The sequence below is a fragment of the Elaeis guineensis genome, chromosome 10 (assembly GCF_000442705.2).
Source record: "Elaeis guineensis isolate ETL-2024a chromosome 10, EG11, whole genome shotgun sequence".
In the NCBI taxonomy this organism is placed as follows: domain Eukaryota; kingdom Viridiplantae; phylum Streptophyta; class Magnoliopsida; order Arecales; family Arecaceae; genus Elaeis; species Elaeis guineensis.
The window spans coordinates 26090795-26103490 of NC_026002.2; the positions used below are offsets into that span (position 1 = coordinate 26090795).

The 12696-nt window shown below is 39.1% G+C and overlaps 1 protein-coding gene across 1 annotated transcript; it reads right to left on the bottom strand.

The window, feature by feature from the left end:
• Nucleotides 1-504: 504 nt before the first annotated feature.
• LOC105059990 (disease resistance protein RGA2-like) lies at nucleotides 505-8218 on the bottom strand. The gene is made up of 4 exons (XM_073244068.1): nucleotides 7819-8218; nucleotides 1945-4985; nucleotides 1312-1789; nucleotides 505-1191 (listed from the first exon to the last, which is right to left on the bottom strand). The coding sequence occupies exons 2-4, from the start codon at nucleotides 4846-4848 to the stop codon at nucleotides 1151-1153; spliced, it is 3423 nt and encodes a 1140-aa protein (XP_073100169.1). The 5' UTR covers nucleotides 4849-4985; nucleotides 7819-8218; the 3' UTR covers nucleotides 505-1150.
• Between the last annotated feature and the right edge of the window lie 4478 nt (nucleotides 8219-12696).

The following is a 12696-nucleotide window of genomic DNA, read 5'->3' on the forward strand; positions in this document are numbered from 1 at the left end:
GTTTACTCACCCCAATCCTGAGGGACTACTCCAATAGAAATTGAACTCTTGACCTCTAAGCCAAGTCGCAAGAGGTGATGCCATCCGTGCAAGCGCCCGATCATACAATTTGTTAGTAGTTGATCTTTCAAAGTTTACCTCCTCTTGTTACTCAGCTTTTCTCAAATTTTTGTTATAAGCTTCTAAATTATTTAAGCAAGTGCTCAATGTTTCTCATTTGATAAATCTTCGTAGCCAATACTTCATGCAATGCAAGTCATGTTACTCTGCAATTTAACATGGATCCATATCGGCATTTTTCCCTCGAAGTGATGCTCATCTTATTTGCATTGCTTCTTTGTCCCATGGTGCAGGACATGAAGCATCAATTCATATTTTTGTTACGACCTTGCCGATCAAATATGATCAATTTTTTCAGTGACTATCAAAAAGTTGAGTAATATAAAATCGTGACAATGTCATATCAAAAGGCCAGCAATTTGCAAACTATAGAACACAGAAATATCAATCAGAATCTACAAGTTCTTTTCACAAACCTTGGTTCCCAGCAAACACAAGCACAAGGGGAAAAGCATATCTAAAGATGCTTCAGGTGCGAAGCTACGGTACTATTGTTGACTATTTGTGAAACCACCCCCTTCGCCGGTGCTACAAGTTAAAATCATTTAGGAATTGATGCCAAGATCATTTCTCAAAAAAAAAAAAAATAAAAAAAAAAAATGATGCCAGGATGATGCCAAAAAAATAAACAATCAAGTTCGACGAGAAACTAATTTTTTTTGTTAACACATTGTACGTTCAAGGAAGATGACAGCAATCAACTTTGGTTAATGTTGACCAAGGATTTAAATATCAATGCCGATACCCATGCCAAACACTTGTTGGTGCAGTATGCGCGTGTGTCATACCAGCAAATGTTCAATTTTGTATCAAAGCAAAAAAGAAATATACAAACTTAGTTATTTTTTGCTTAGATAAAAATAATTAAAAATAGATTTAATTGGCCTCGTGCCGATTCATTTCAATGGTTCTGCAAGGATATGTACCAGGGAACGAGAGCTGCTACTGGAAGGAAGCCCTTCTGGGAATTGGGCCATATTGCAATCACCTCACACCTCATCACTTGTTGAATCACCCCACATCTCATCACTCATTCCATATCATCAATTGTTTCTTTGCGCTCTTCTTCCTCTGCAAAGGCGCACAAAAAGACAGAGCAGTTGGTGCCCGTACAATTATTAATTTGCCAAAATACAAGTGTTGCTCATTCAAAAAGAGAAGCAAAATTACAGACACAACTATGGCTGCTACCTGAATGTGGAAGCAGGAGTTGAGGGCATTGCTCTAGTCTTAAGGATTTAGGGAAGAAAATGCATTTCAGCCCTTCCACCATCGTGAGCTTGGGGCAGTTCACAATCTGCAGCTCCTTAAGTGCATCTCGGTTCTGCTGCGCCAACTGCAAACACCTTAGGTCCTCGCAGCTATCAACTACCAAGGAATTGAGCGTGCGTGGAAGCAGTTCATCTGTCACGACTTGGATTCCAGGACAGTCCTTTATAACCAAGCTTCGGAGATATGTGAGTTCGGGCAGGCAGTGTATAGGTGGGATGTGCGTGCAACCCCATATTGTCAGCTCTTCAAGTATGCTCATGATGTATGTTTTCGCAAACAAACGCCAAGAATTGGTTGTGCTGAATTGCTTATGCTTAACGGATGTCAAATCATCAAACCCATGCATTATCTTCTCCCACGTGTTCGATATAGTCAGCTTGTTTCCCGATGAAGCGACCTGGTGCATTAGCAAAAAAAAGTTCAGAATAAGAGAAATCTGTTTGCACATGTATTCCATACAGAAGCTTCAAACGTACAATCAGAGAATGTATGGTTGTGCAAGCCTCTGAGTAATAATCAATTGGAGCACTTCAAATTTAGGATGGAGAGTACCTGAATGCAGTTGATTTTTTGTATTTCACACCAGTTGAGCAATCCAGGGCAATCAATAATATGCACCCAGTCAGGCATAGATGGGAGCTGATCTTCTACCATGATCTGAAGTTTAGGACAATCTTTTATAGCTAATCGTGTGAGAGAAGCAAGGTTTTGCATTCCCGACAGTGATGTCAACTGTTGGCACCCCTCAATATGCAGATTTTGAAGCTTGGATGGCAGTCCTCCTATGGATTGGAGCCGCCGGCAATATTCAATGGACACGCGCTCAAGCATGGACTTTGATATGGATGCGTGCATGTGTAGAGAAAGGAACCTTACGTTTTCACATCCAAATATATGGATTTCTCGAAGTGATGCAAGGGACAAAGGATTTCCCACCCATTCTGGAAACTTGGAACCACCATACCCATCTATAACCAACTCTTTGAGGTTGGTGGGAGGTTGGAGACACTCAAGCAGCGCTTCCTCCCTTTTTTCATCGGCTGGAACATCCTTATTTTCCTCTAGAAAAACTTCTAGATTCAGTCCATCATAAATCCAATCATCTGTGCGGCCAGCATCCCAAAATAGATGCAACCGCTCAAGTTTATGCTTATATTCAAGGCCGAAATCCTTCGCATCCTCTGTACCGACCAAATTCCCGAGCCCTGCGATGCAAAGATCTCCCTGGAGGTTCACCAAGTCCTCTAACACTCCCATCCCACCCTGCACTTTATAACGTCCACGCAATCTCTGAAGATTTGTTAGCTTTTCGATTCCAGCTGGCAGACAGAGACTTTGAGTGCCCATAATATCTAGGTGGCGGAGGTTAGTAAGGCTTCCTATGCCACTGGGTAACTCTTTAAGTTCTTTGCACCAGTGAAGATCCAAACTCTGCAGGTTGCGTAGCTGACGAACTGATTCAGGGAGCCTTTTAATACAATCTGAAGATAGATTCAAGCATCGTAGGTTAATAAGGTTACCTAGGCCATCTGGTAACTTTGCAAGAGCACCACAGTCAAGAATCAATGTCTGTAGGTGGTAAAGGAGGCATACTGATTCAGGGAGCTTCTTCATCCAATGCGATGCAATATGTAAGTAGCGTAGGTGCTTCAGATTACCGAGTAAATCTGGGATCTCAACTTCTAGCCAACAAAATTCTAAACATCTTAGCAGCGAAAACTGGATCATTTCTTGGATTCCTATTGAAACTGGGGCATAGTGTTCCATTCGTGACAAGGTCCGTAGGGCCCTAAGATTGTGGGGGCTCGGTGATTTCACTAATTCCCCGACACCTTGCACGTATAAATGGCGAACCTTATCAGGAGAACCGGGTAGCTTCTTATCCACAATTGCATAGCACTCATTTCCAGCAATAGATTTTGCTAGATCATGTATCATATCATGCATCTTAAATGTAGTATGACGTAAGTAATCACGATGTAAATCAAAGAATGATCTTGTTAGTAAGTCATTAAAACATTCATCTCCGATGTCCTCCATTGTTTTTCTACCTCGAGGTGGGATGTAACCTTGTGCCATCCACAATCTGACTAAAACATCTTTTCTAAACACATAATCCTTCGGAAACATGGAACAGTAAACGAAACAGGGTTTCAGATGTGCTGGCATGCGATTGTAGCTTAATCTAAGAGATGCCAAAGTCTCATTGTTCTTGTCTAGTTCCCATAGATCACTTTGCAAGACCTCCATCCAACAATCTTCGTCCATCTCGTGTCTTAGAAGGCTTCCTATCGTCTTCACAGCCAATGGTAAACCGGAACACTTCTTAACAATCTGCTTACCGGTATCCGCCAAGTGTGGTTGTTCTTCAGGGTCTCGACCGGCAAATGCATAATGCTTGAATAATGACCAAGACTCATCTTCAGACAAGTAGCCAGGATGATAAGGAAGCACCGTCTGCATGATCTTGGCAACCGAATCATTCCTACAGGTCACGATAATTCTTACTACTGTTTCTGCTCCAACAAAAGGGATTCTAAAGGTCTCCCAAAGGCTTTGTTGCTCATTCCAGACATCATCTAGGACAAGCAATAGTTTCCTCCCCTCCACTTTTTTCTTGAGAGAATTTTGAAGTGGGCTGATTTCTGTAAGATTACATGATTTTTCAGTAATAGACTCGATGATGGCCTTTGTTAGCCTCGGAACATCAAAATCATCGGATACACAAACCCATCCAGTCAGATCAAAATATTCTTTGACCTTGGAGTCATTGTAGACCAGCTGAGCGATGGTGGTTTTTCCCAGTCCTCCCTTGCCGACAATCGGAATGACAGAGATACCATTTCCCATACCCTCAGAGAACAGCATATCAATTACCTTCTGCTTGTCATGTTCTCTTCCATAAATACTCGACTCATCCACCATGTGGCCGCTTGGTGGTGGGCTCAAAGCTCTGAAGACCCGTCGCTCTCCATCTTCCTCTCTTAAACGGAGGCGTTTCCGATCCTCCGAGATCTCATCGAATCTCTTCTTGATCTCCTTGATTCTATCCCCCATGCCATCGGGAATTGAAACATTAACTATGGTGGAAAGAGAAGTACTTACCTCTTCCTCATCGTCCCCTGCTTCCACTCGCTTCCTCTTGCGGGAAGCTCCGCCTTCCGCTCGGGCTCGCAGTACCTCGTACTGGTACGCGTCCAGCACATCTTCCGCGTCATAAGCCACTTCTCTGAGCTCTTTCAGCCAGAGCTTGACGGCTTCATCTCGTATCTCCCTCTCCTCCGCGTCATGGAGCACTGTCTGGATCCTTTTCAATGTTCTCTCCAGCTCCTCCAGATCTTCCAAGACACTGCTGCATGGATCTGATGACGAAGACGGCAAGGCTGCCCATCTATGAACAGAGCCCAAAACTTGGCTGATTTTTGATAGGATGGAAGAGAGGAAAGCGCTCGCCATTGCACAACCTCAGTTTCCTCTTTGCTCTGATCAGACACGGCAAGCAAGCAAAGAGAGCTTTGGCTCTCCTTCTGATCTCCTCCTTCACTTGCAATGATTCCATCCACTCGTGTCGGCAGCCCTGATAGACAACGTTGCTGAAGCCAAGCAAGAAAGTCTTGTCAAAAACTCACGCAGCCGCAATAAAACAACATAATGAGGGCAGATTCCACGCGCTTTCGCGCGAGAAAAATCTTCAAACGATGGGAAGAAAGCTTCCAAAAAGCTTCTTTCAATAAATCTGGACCCTCTCTAAAATTCAAAAAATAAAATCATAAAAAAATCGACTCTTCACATCGAAGTCTGTTTCTCTATGCACAACAAAGAAAAAAAAAATGATTAGTATGCAAAAAAAAAAGGCCACGAGTTAGATTTCATTTCTCCATGTACCAAAAATATCAGGAATTCGTTGCTCCACGCACAAAAAAGAAAAACACCACGAGTAAATTAGCGCACACGAAAAACCCCACGTTCTCCGCGCACAAAAAAAAATAAAGGAGTACTCTTCAAAAAAGGACTCCTCCAAAACGAAAAATAAAAATAAAAACAAAAGGGTTCAAAACGGGACTCTTCAAAATGGAAATCCGTTTGTAATATTTTCGCTTCAAAAGGAAATATGTTTATAATATTTCTCCACGCGCAAAATAGAAATGCACTCAAAAGGACTCTTCAAAAACGAAAATTTCGCATAAAGTAAATTAGCATACAAGAACCAAAAAAAAAAACATGCAGAACGTAAGCCAAAAAAAATTTCGTTTCTTATTTCTTAATTTTGGAAACTCAAAGAAAGGTTAAATTTTCACCACTTATCTATAAAAAAACCATAAGCTAGATTTTTAGTTAGAGTCTTCAAAAAGAAAAAAGAAATCATTCAAAAGTATAAAAAAAATAAGGTATTCATGTGTCATGACGAGGGGTTATGATCCTGTATTTTAAATTTCAATCCATCATTATGCTAGACTTGTGGAGAAAAGTTTTGGGCTGGATATCATATTCTACCTCCTTAAAAAAAGTTTCGTCTTCGAAACTTGGTACATCTTTATTTTTTTACAATTAGGGATATCTAATCTTCCTATCATGTTTACCATACTCTTAGACTAGTTTTCATCAATCCTAACTTCTTCGTTTAAAATGACACAATTTTAAACAAGGCATCGGTGAGTATAACTTTTCTTAAATGAAGAGATAATATATAGTAACTTATTCAATTTTATAAATATATAGTTGAACTTAAAAGATATAAAGGAATGAGAAAAATTCATAATTAAAAAGTATATGAACATCTATGAGTTGACTAGAATGATATATGTAACAACTTCATCACTTGTACTGACATTCTGCTCAATCAAAGCAAACACCCGTGCATTCTCATTTTGATTCTGATTAGTGGGTTTGGTGGACTTAGAGTCATTCTTTTTATTAAAATAATTTTGTGCTAAATATCCCTTCTTGCTGCACTCGAAGCACATTCTGAGTTTCTTAAAACAAAGCCCACTATGATTTCTATCATAATACTGATAAATCTCTACTCCTTTCTTCTTATTAGAGTGGTTCTCTAAGTTTTCATGTTGGTCACTCCGAGTTTCTATTGGTCTAGTCCTCTTCCTATCCTTTTTTTTTGTTTCGATCTTTTAATATTTGATTCAACTTTCAAATCTCGTTCCAATACATCATTGTATTCATTAAACATGTGAGAGGACAGACGAGACTAAATTTTATATATCCTAGACCATGCTCAAATCTATTTACTTTGCTTCTTTCAGACTCCATGAGCTAAGGGCAATAATGGTCTAACTTATTGAATTTGTTTGCATATCATGTCATCTTTTTGCCTCAAAGCCAAGAATTTATTCTCTTTTACTAATCTAATTGACTCAGAAAAATATTGATTATAAAATATTTTCTTGAACTGCTCTCATGTCAGCTGGTTATCAACAACCTCATATGCAGTTTTTATTGTAGTCCATCAAAATTCGATATTTTCTTTTAGCATAAGAATGGCTAGCCTAACCTCCATATCCTTAAGATATTGTAATGCATCAAATATCTTTTCTATTTTTAAAATTTAGATCTCCGCGACCAGATGGTTAGGTCTATCCTCAAATAGTAGTGTTAAGCCTTCTAAACCTCTCACAATATGACTTTAAAGGTGATGTAGGTCGAGGAGCGATTTGTGTTTGCTGTTGTCACTGAATAAACTGAGCCATCACTTGATATACTTCAGCAATGTCTGCCTGAATGGCTAGCGTATTAAAAGTCTGCTCAATCGGTTGGTTGGCATCTTCTCTCATAATCCTTCTTGCTCTTCTCCTCCTTGCGGCATGGTTCACTAAGACTTTATCTCCTTTATTGTTCATCATCATCTATCAAAACTACTACCATTAATCAGCTCCCTTAAATAAGCAATAGAAATGCTAAGACGAGCAATAGTTTCCTCCCCTCCACCTTTTTCTTGAGAGAATTTTGAAGTGGGCTAATTTCTGTAAGATCACATGATCTCCAGTAATAGACTCGATGATGACCTTTGTTAGCCTCGGAACATCAAAATCATCGGATACACGAACCCAACCAGTCAGATCAAAATATTCTTTGACCTTGGAGTCATTGTAGACCAGCTGAGCGATGGTGGTTTTTCCCAGTCCTCCCTTGCCGACAATCGAAATGACAGAGATACCATTTCCCATACCCTCAGAGGACCGCATATCAATTACCTTCTGCTTGTCATGTTCCCTTCCATAAATACTCGACTCATCCACCGCTTGGTGGTGGGCTCAAAGCTCTGAAGAACCGTCGCTCTCCATCTTCCTCTCTTAAACGGAGGCGTTTCCGATCCTCCGAGATCTCATCGAACCTCTTCCTGATCTCCCTGATTCTATCCCCCATGCCATTGGGAATTGAAACATTAACTATGGTGGAAAGAGAACTACTTACCTCTTCCTCATCGTCCCCTGCTTCCACTCGCTTCCTCTTGCGGGAAGCTCCGCCTTCCGCTTGGGCTCGCAGTACCTCGTACATCTTCCGCGTCATAAGCCACTTCTTTGAGCTCCTTCAGCCAGAGCTCGACGGCTTCTTCTCGTATCTCCCTCTCCTCCGCGTCATGGAGCACTGCCTGGATCCTTTTCAATGTTCTCTCCAGCTCCTCCAGATCTTCCAAGACACTGCTGCGTGGATCTGATGATGAACAGAACCCAAAACTTGGCTGGTTTTTGCTAGGATGGAAGAGAGGAAAGCGCTCGCCATTGCACAACCTCAGTTTCCTCTTGGACAAGCAAGGAAAGAGGGCTTTAGCTTTTCTTCTCATCTCTAAGCGGCGAGGAAAGCTAACGACCGCCTTTTTTTTTCTTTTTCATGGAAAGCAGAGATCACGTTCACTTGTTTCGGAAAAAAGGTTATAAAATAAAAATATAAAAAAATAATAGATAAATGAAGATCACAATCACTTGCCATGATTCCGTCTTTTGACATCTCATATTAGCTGTCCTGCTCCGATCATCGTGCCAAAATAATATTAGAAATTTACAATATGATTTTATATATGTCAAAGTTGCTCAGCGTGCTAATGTCTACATTTATACACGTCAAGTTGATCGCCGTGCCAATATTGTATTTTTATTTTTCCAGAAGATCATACCGATGACTGTAAGGCCTAAATAATGTCTAGAGGCGTTTTTTTTTTTTTTTTTTTTTTTTTTTTTTTTTTTTTTTTTTTTTTTTTTTTTTTTTTTTCTGATGATCTGAGGGGTTGGGGTGGGTTGGAGGCAGATTTGGTGCCTGTGGGACGTTGCAGGAAGGAAGATGTTCACAGGCGGAGCCTGAGCGTGGCAGTTGTAGGGAGCGACACGTACGATGCGATCCAGGGTGGGAGGGAGTGCTACTAGTCCAGTAGAAATAATTTGGTGGGGCATGCTTGCTACGCATTCAATTTGTACGAGGAGCAGTGGTTCCGAAAGTTTAAGAAGATTTGCTTCTTGCTGGCGTTGAATTAGGATTGAAATTGGATTGCGATCATATTTATATTTATATTTATTTTTTATAAATATAAATAAAAATATTATTAAAATATAAAAATTTATATTTATATTTGATGGATACAGATACAATTTGGATATCTATAATAATAATATAATTATATATATAAATTAAATAATTAATTTTTTATTAATATAAAATTAAAAATATTATTGAATAAATAATAAATTAAATTATTAACATGCTTAAATAATTATATATTTAAAAAAAATTAATAAATATTATATAAAATTATATAGAATTACAAATAGATTTGGATATTTAGATACAGATTTTTTTTTTTGATGAATATAGATATATAAATACATATATTAGTTAAATTCTTAAATTTTTGTCCACGTTTGGATTGATTTAGATATAAAAATAAATTTGAACAGGTATTATTTATGTTACTTTTATCTCTAAGTTGAACAGAAGACTGTACGATAAACGAATCAGTGCTCCCACTATTAATAGAAATGAGATGACAGTAAGCCTAAAATTTTTGTTTTTCTTCACCTGAGTTGGAACCTATTTGGAGTCAGGCAGACTAAAAAAGTATTTAGGTCTAGATAGCACGATTAAAAGAAAACAATTGCAACTACAGCTAAGCTTTCTAAGTAAAAATAGAAAAAATTAACACAGCTACCAAATCTCTTTTGTAAAAGTTGGTTCCTTTGGCCTGTACGAATAGAAATTTTACTGGCCAAAGATTTCAAAGTGTATTAGTTGGCTCTGCTGACCAGCAACTGGAAAGATTTTATTTTATTATTTATTTATTTATTGTGGGGGCAAAAGGGGGGTGGGGGGTGCGTTTGAATGACGAAGGCAAGCTAAAAGAAGCAATTTGACAAGTATAAAGAGAGATTTCATCTAATCTAACTGTTGGGATAATCATATCTGTTTCTTCCGACTTAATATCAGTCTTTCTGATTTATAATCGATCATCTCGACTATGAGTCAATAATAGGTGATGAAACGTTAAAGTTAGATCGACAAAGGACTATAGTGCATCATCCGATTTTATATATCAACACCAGAAAGCAGATAGTCGACTATCAATCGATAAGCTGACTGATAATTGACAATTCTCAATCAACTTTTTGGGCTGGTGCTGAGTGACTACAAGGCCCATCCTTCGACCAACGATCGGTGGCATAAACACAGATATCTGATTGATAGTCGGTTACACCGATATATAGTTGGAAATTTTCAATCGGCCCCTTGGCGGGACCAAGTCAATTATGATGACCCAATCGATTTCATAACCGATGGTCAGTCGGTATATCAAAGTCATCGATCAATGGTTATTCGAATTTCTACAATTGTCAATAAATAGTCAGTACACTCAGACTATCGACATAAAGTCAGTATATCAGAAATCACCAATGCAGAAAGTGCATAACGATCATATACCATGACCATCAGTAGGCATTAACTGCCCATCTCACTATCACATAGTATCGGAATAAGCAGAACTCACGTGCCTAATCATTATAAATGGTTACCAATAACTCGTGTATAAAAGGAAAGTAAATGAATAGCATTGGTAAGACACTTGAGCTAATACTCTGCTACTTTGAATATTCTATCTGCTGTTCATCACTTTCCACTGACTTAAGCATCGGAAGATTTTCATCGGACATAATTTTGGTCAGTGGACTTTTTTTATAGGTTGCTTTTCATCGGAGCTAGATGCAACAGGAGATTGACCGCAATAGATTGACGCGCTAGATAGGGGGTTAAACAAATCCTGAAAGAGCAATGACAAGAGGAAAAGCCCAGAAGACATCCTTCAACAATGGCTGGTGATTTTTTCATGGGAAGAGGCTGTCTGAGCTAGAACATAGAGCCACATACTCCACAGCAACAATCAAGGGAGCCCCACCATCCTCGATTGCTCCTTCAAATCGACACCACTAATCATTGGTTGCCTTATTTCAACACAGCTAATAATCGGTGGTGGCGTAATCTCGAAGACAATCTCATTGGTAGGATGGGCCACACCACTCAGCCCATCATTCTAAACGCACTAATCACCACCTATTCCCCCCCCCACAAAGTTGATAAGAAAAAATGATGATGTTTTTTTTTTTCTCATCCAACAAAAGTTTTACTCCTAGGTGTTCTCTCTGAGAGGATTTCCAGCACGTGAACAACTATGAGTGGAAACTCTAGGAGCTAGATCGTCAAATTAAAAAGCTACAAAGTGACTAAATGATGAGATTTTGGGGGGTAAACATTTGGAAAGCTTCTCCAAACGATAAATCGATCATGATCGATGATTTGAAAAGCTTCTTCAAACGACGAATCGATCATGATCGATGATTCAAAAAATTTCTCCAAACGATGAATCGATCGAGATCGATGATACAGGAAGCTCCCTCCAAATGATGAATCAATCCTGATCGACAATTCGAAAAGTTTTTCTCTCCAAATGACATATCGATCGACGATTCAAAAAGTTTCTCCAAATAATGACTATGATCCTCTATAATGAAATGACTTACGATCATATTTCGGATCAATGGAATAATCTACAATAACGTTCCTCTATGGCAGAATGATTGTCCTTCATATATGGAATGCCAACAATTTACGACTGTATCTTCAGCAGAGTTGTCCTTATGACATAATATATTCGAACGATATGTTTGATTTTCAACATACTTTCAACTGAAATATGATACGATGAGCTCTAGCTCCAAATGATTCGATGACAAATATGAGCTCCAACTCAACGATGATTCGACGATAAATATGAGCTTCAGCTCAAAGATAATTCGACGACAAATACAAGCTTCGGCTCAAGCCTCCAAGGGTGAAAGCAGAAAAATATCGATCTCCAAATCGAAATGAGTCCCAAGAGAACCAACATACTGAATCGACTATGGTCGGACGGAATAATATACCGACTCAGCTACGATCGGATGAAACAACATATCGACTTGACTACGGTCAGACGAAATAATATATCGACTCGACTACGATCGATCAGAAGAATATGTCAACTCAACTCCGATCAGTTAGAAAATATTCAACAGTTATCTATGATGAATGATGATCACATTCAAAGAGATAACAAAGAAAAATTTCTTTCACTACGAACTGAAGGCTACAAAATCGGACTAAGGTCCGGTAATAAAAGAAAATTTTTTTTCATTATCAACTAAAACGATCACAGAATCGAGGCTCGAAGTCATGGCAAAAGATACGTTGACTTTCATCATCCAACGCATCAAGCCACTTTGGACTTGGGAGTGAGAGGTAACTGTAGGAACAATCAGATCTGCTCCCCCGACTTAGTATCAGCCTCTCTGACTTATAGTCGGTCATCTCGACTGTAAGTCGGCAACAAGTGATGAAATGTCAAAGTTAGACCAACAAAGGACTCCAGTGCATCATCCGACTTTATATATCAATACCAGAGAACAGATAGCCAACTGTCAAACGGTAAGTTGACTGACAGTTGGCAATTCTCAATCAACTTTTCGGACAGATGCGGAGTGACTACAAGGCCTATCCTCTGACTAGCAATCGGTGGCATGAACACAGATATCCAACTGATAGTCGATTACACAAATATATAGTCAAAAATTTTCAATCGGTCCTTGGCAGGATCAAGTCAGTCATGATGATCCGCCTGACTTCATAATCTATGATCAGTCGATATATTAGAGTTACCGACCGATGGTCATTCAAATTTCTACAATTGCCGATATACAATCAGCGCACTCAAACTACTGATATAAAATCGATATATCAGAAACCGTCAGCGCAGAAAGCGTATAACAGTCATAT

Coding starts and splice junctions, on each gene's coding strand:
- LOC105059990 (XM_073244068.1), bottom strand. CDS start 4,848: ATGGCGAGCGCTTTCCTCTCTTCCATCCTATCAAAAATCAGCCAAGTT. Junction 1,790..1,944: donor AAAAAATCAACTGCATTCAG/GTACTCTCCATC, acceptor CTAATGCACCAG/GTCGCTTCATCGGGAAACAA. Junction 1,192..1,311: donor ACTCCTGCTTCCACATTCAG/GTAGCAGCCATA, acceptor GCGCCTTTGCAG/AGGAAGAAGAGCGCAAAGAA.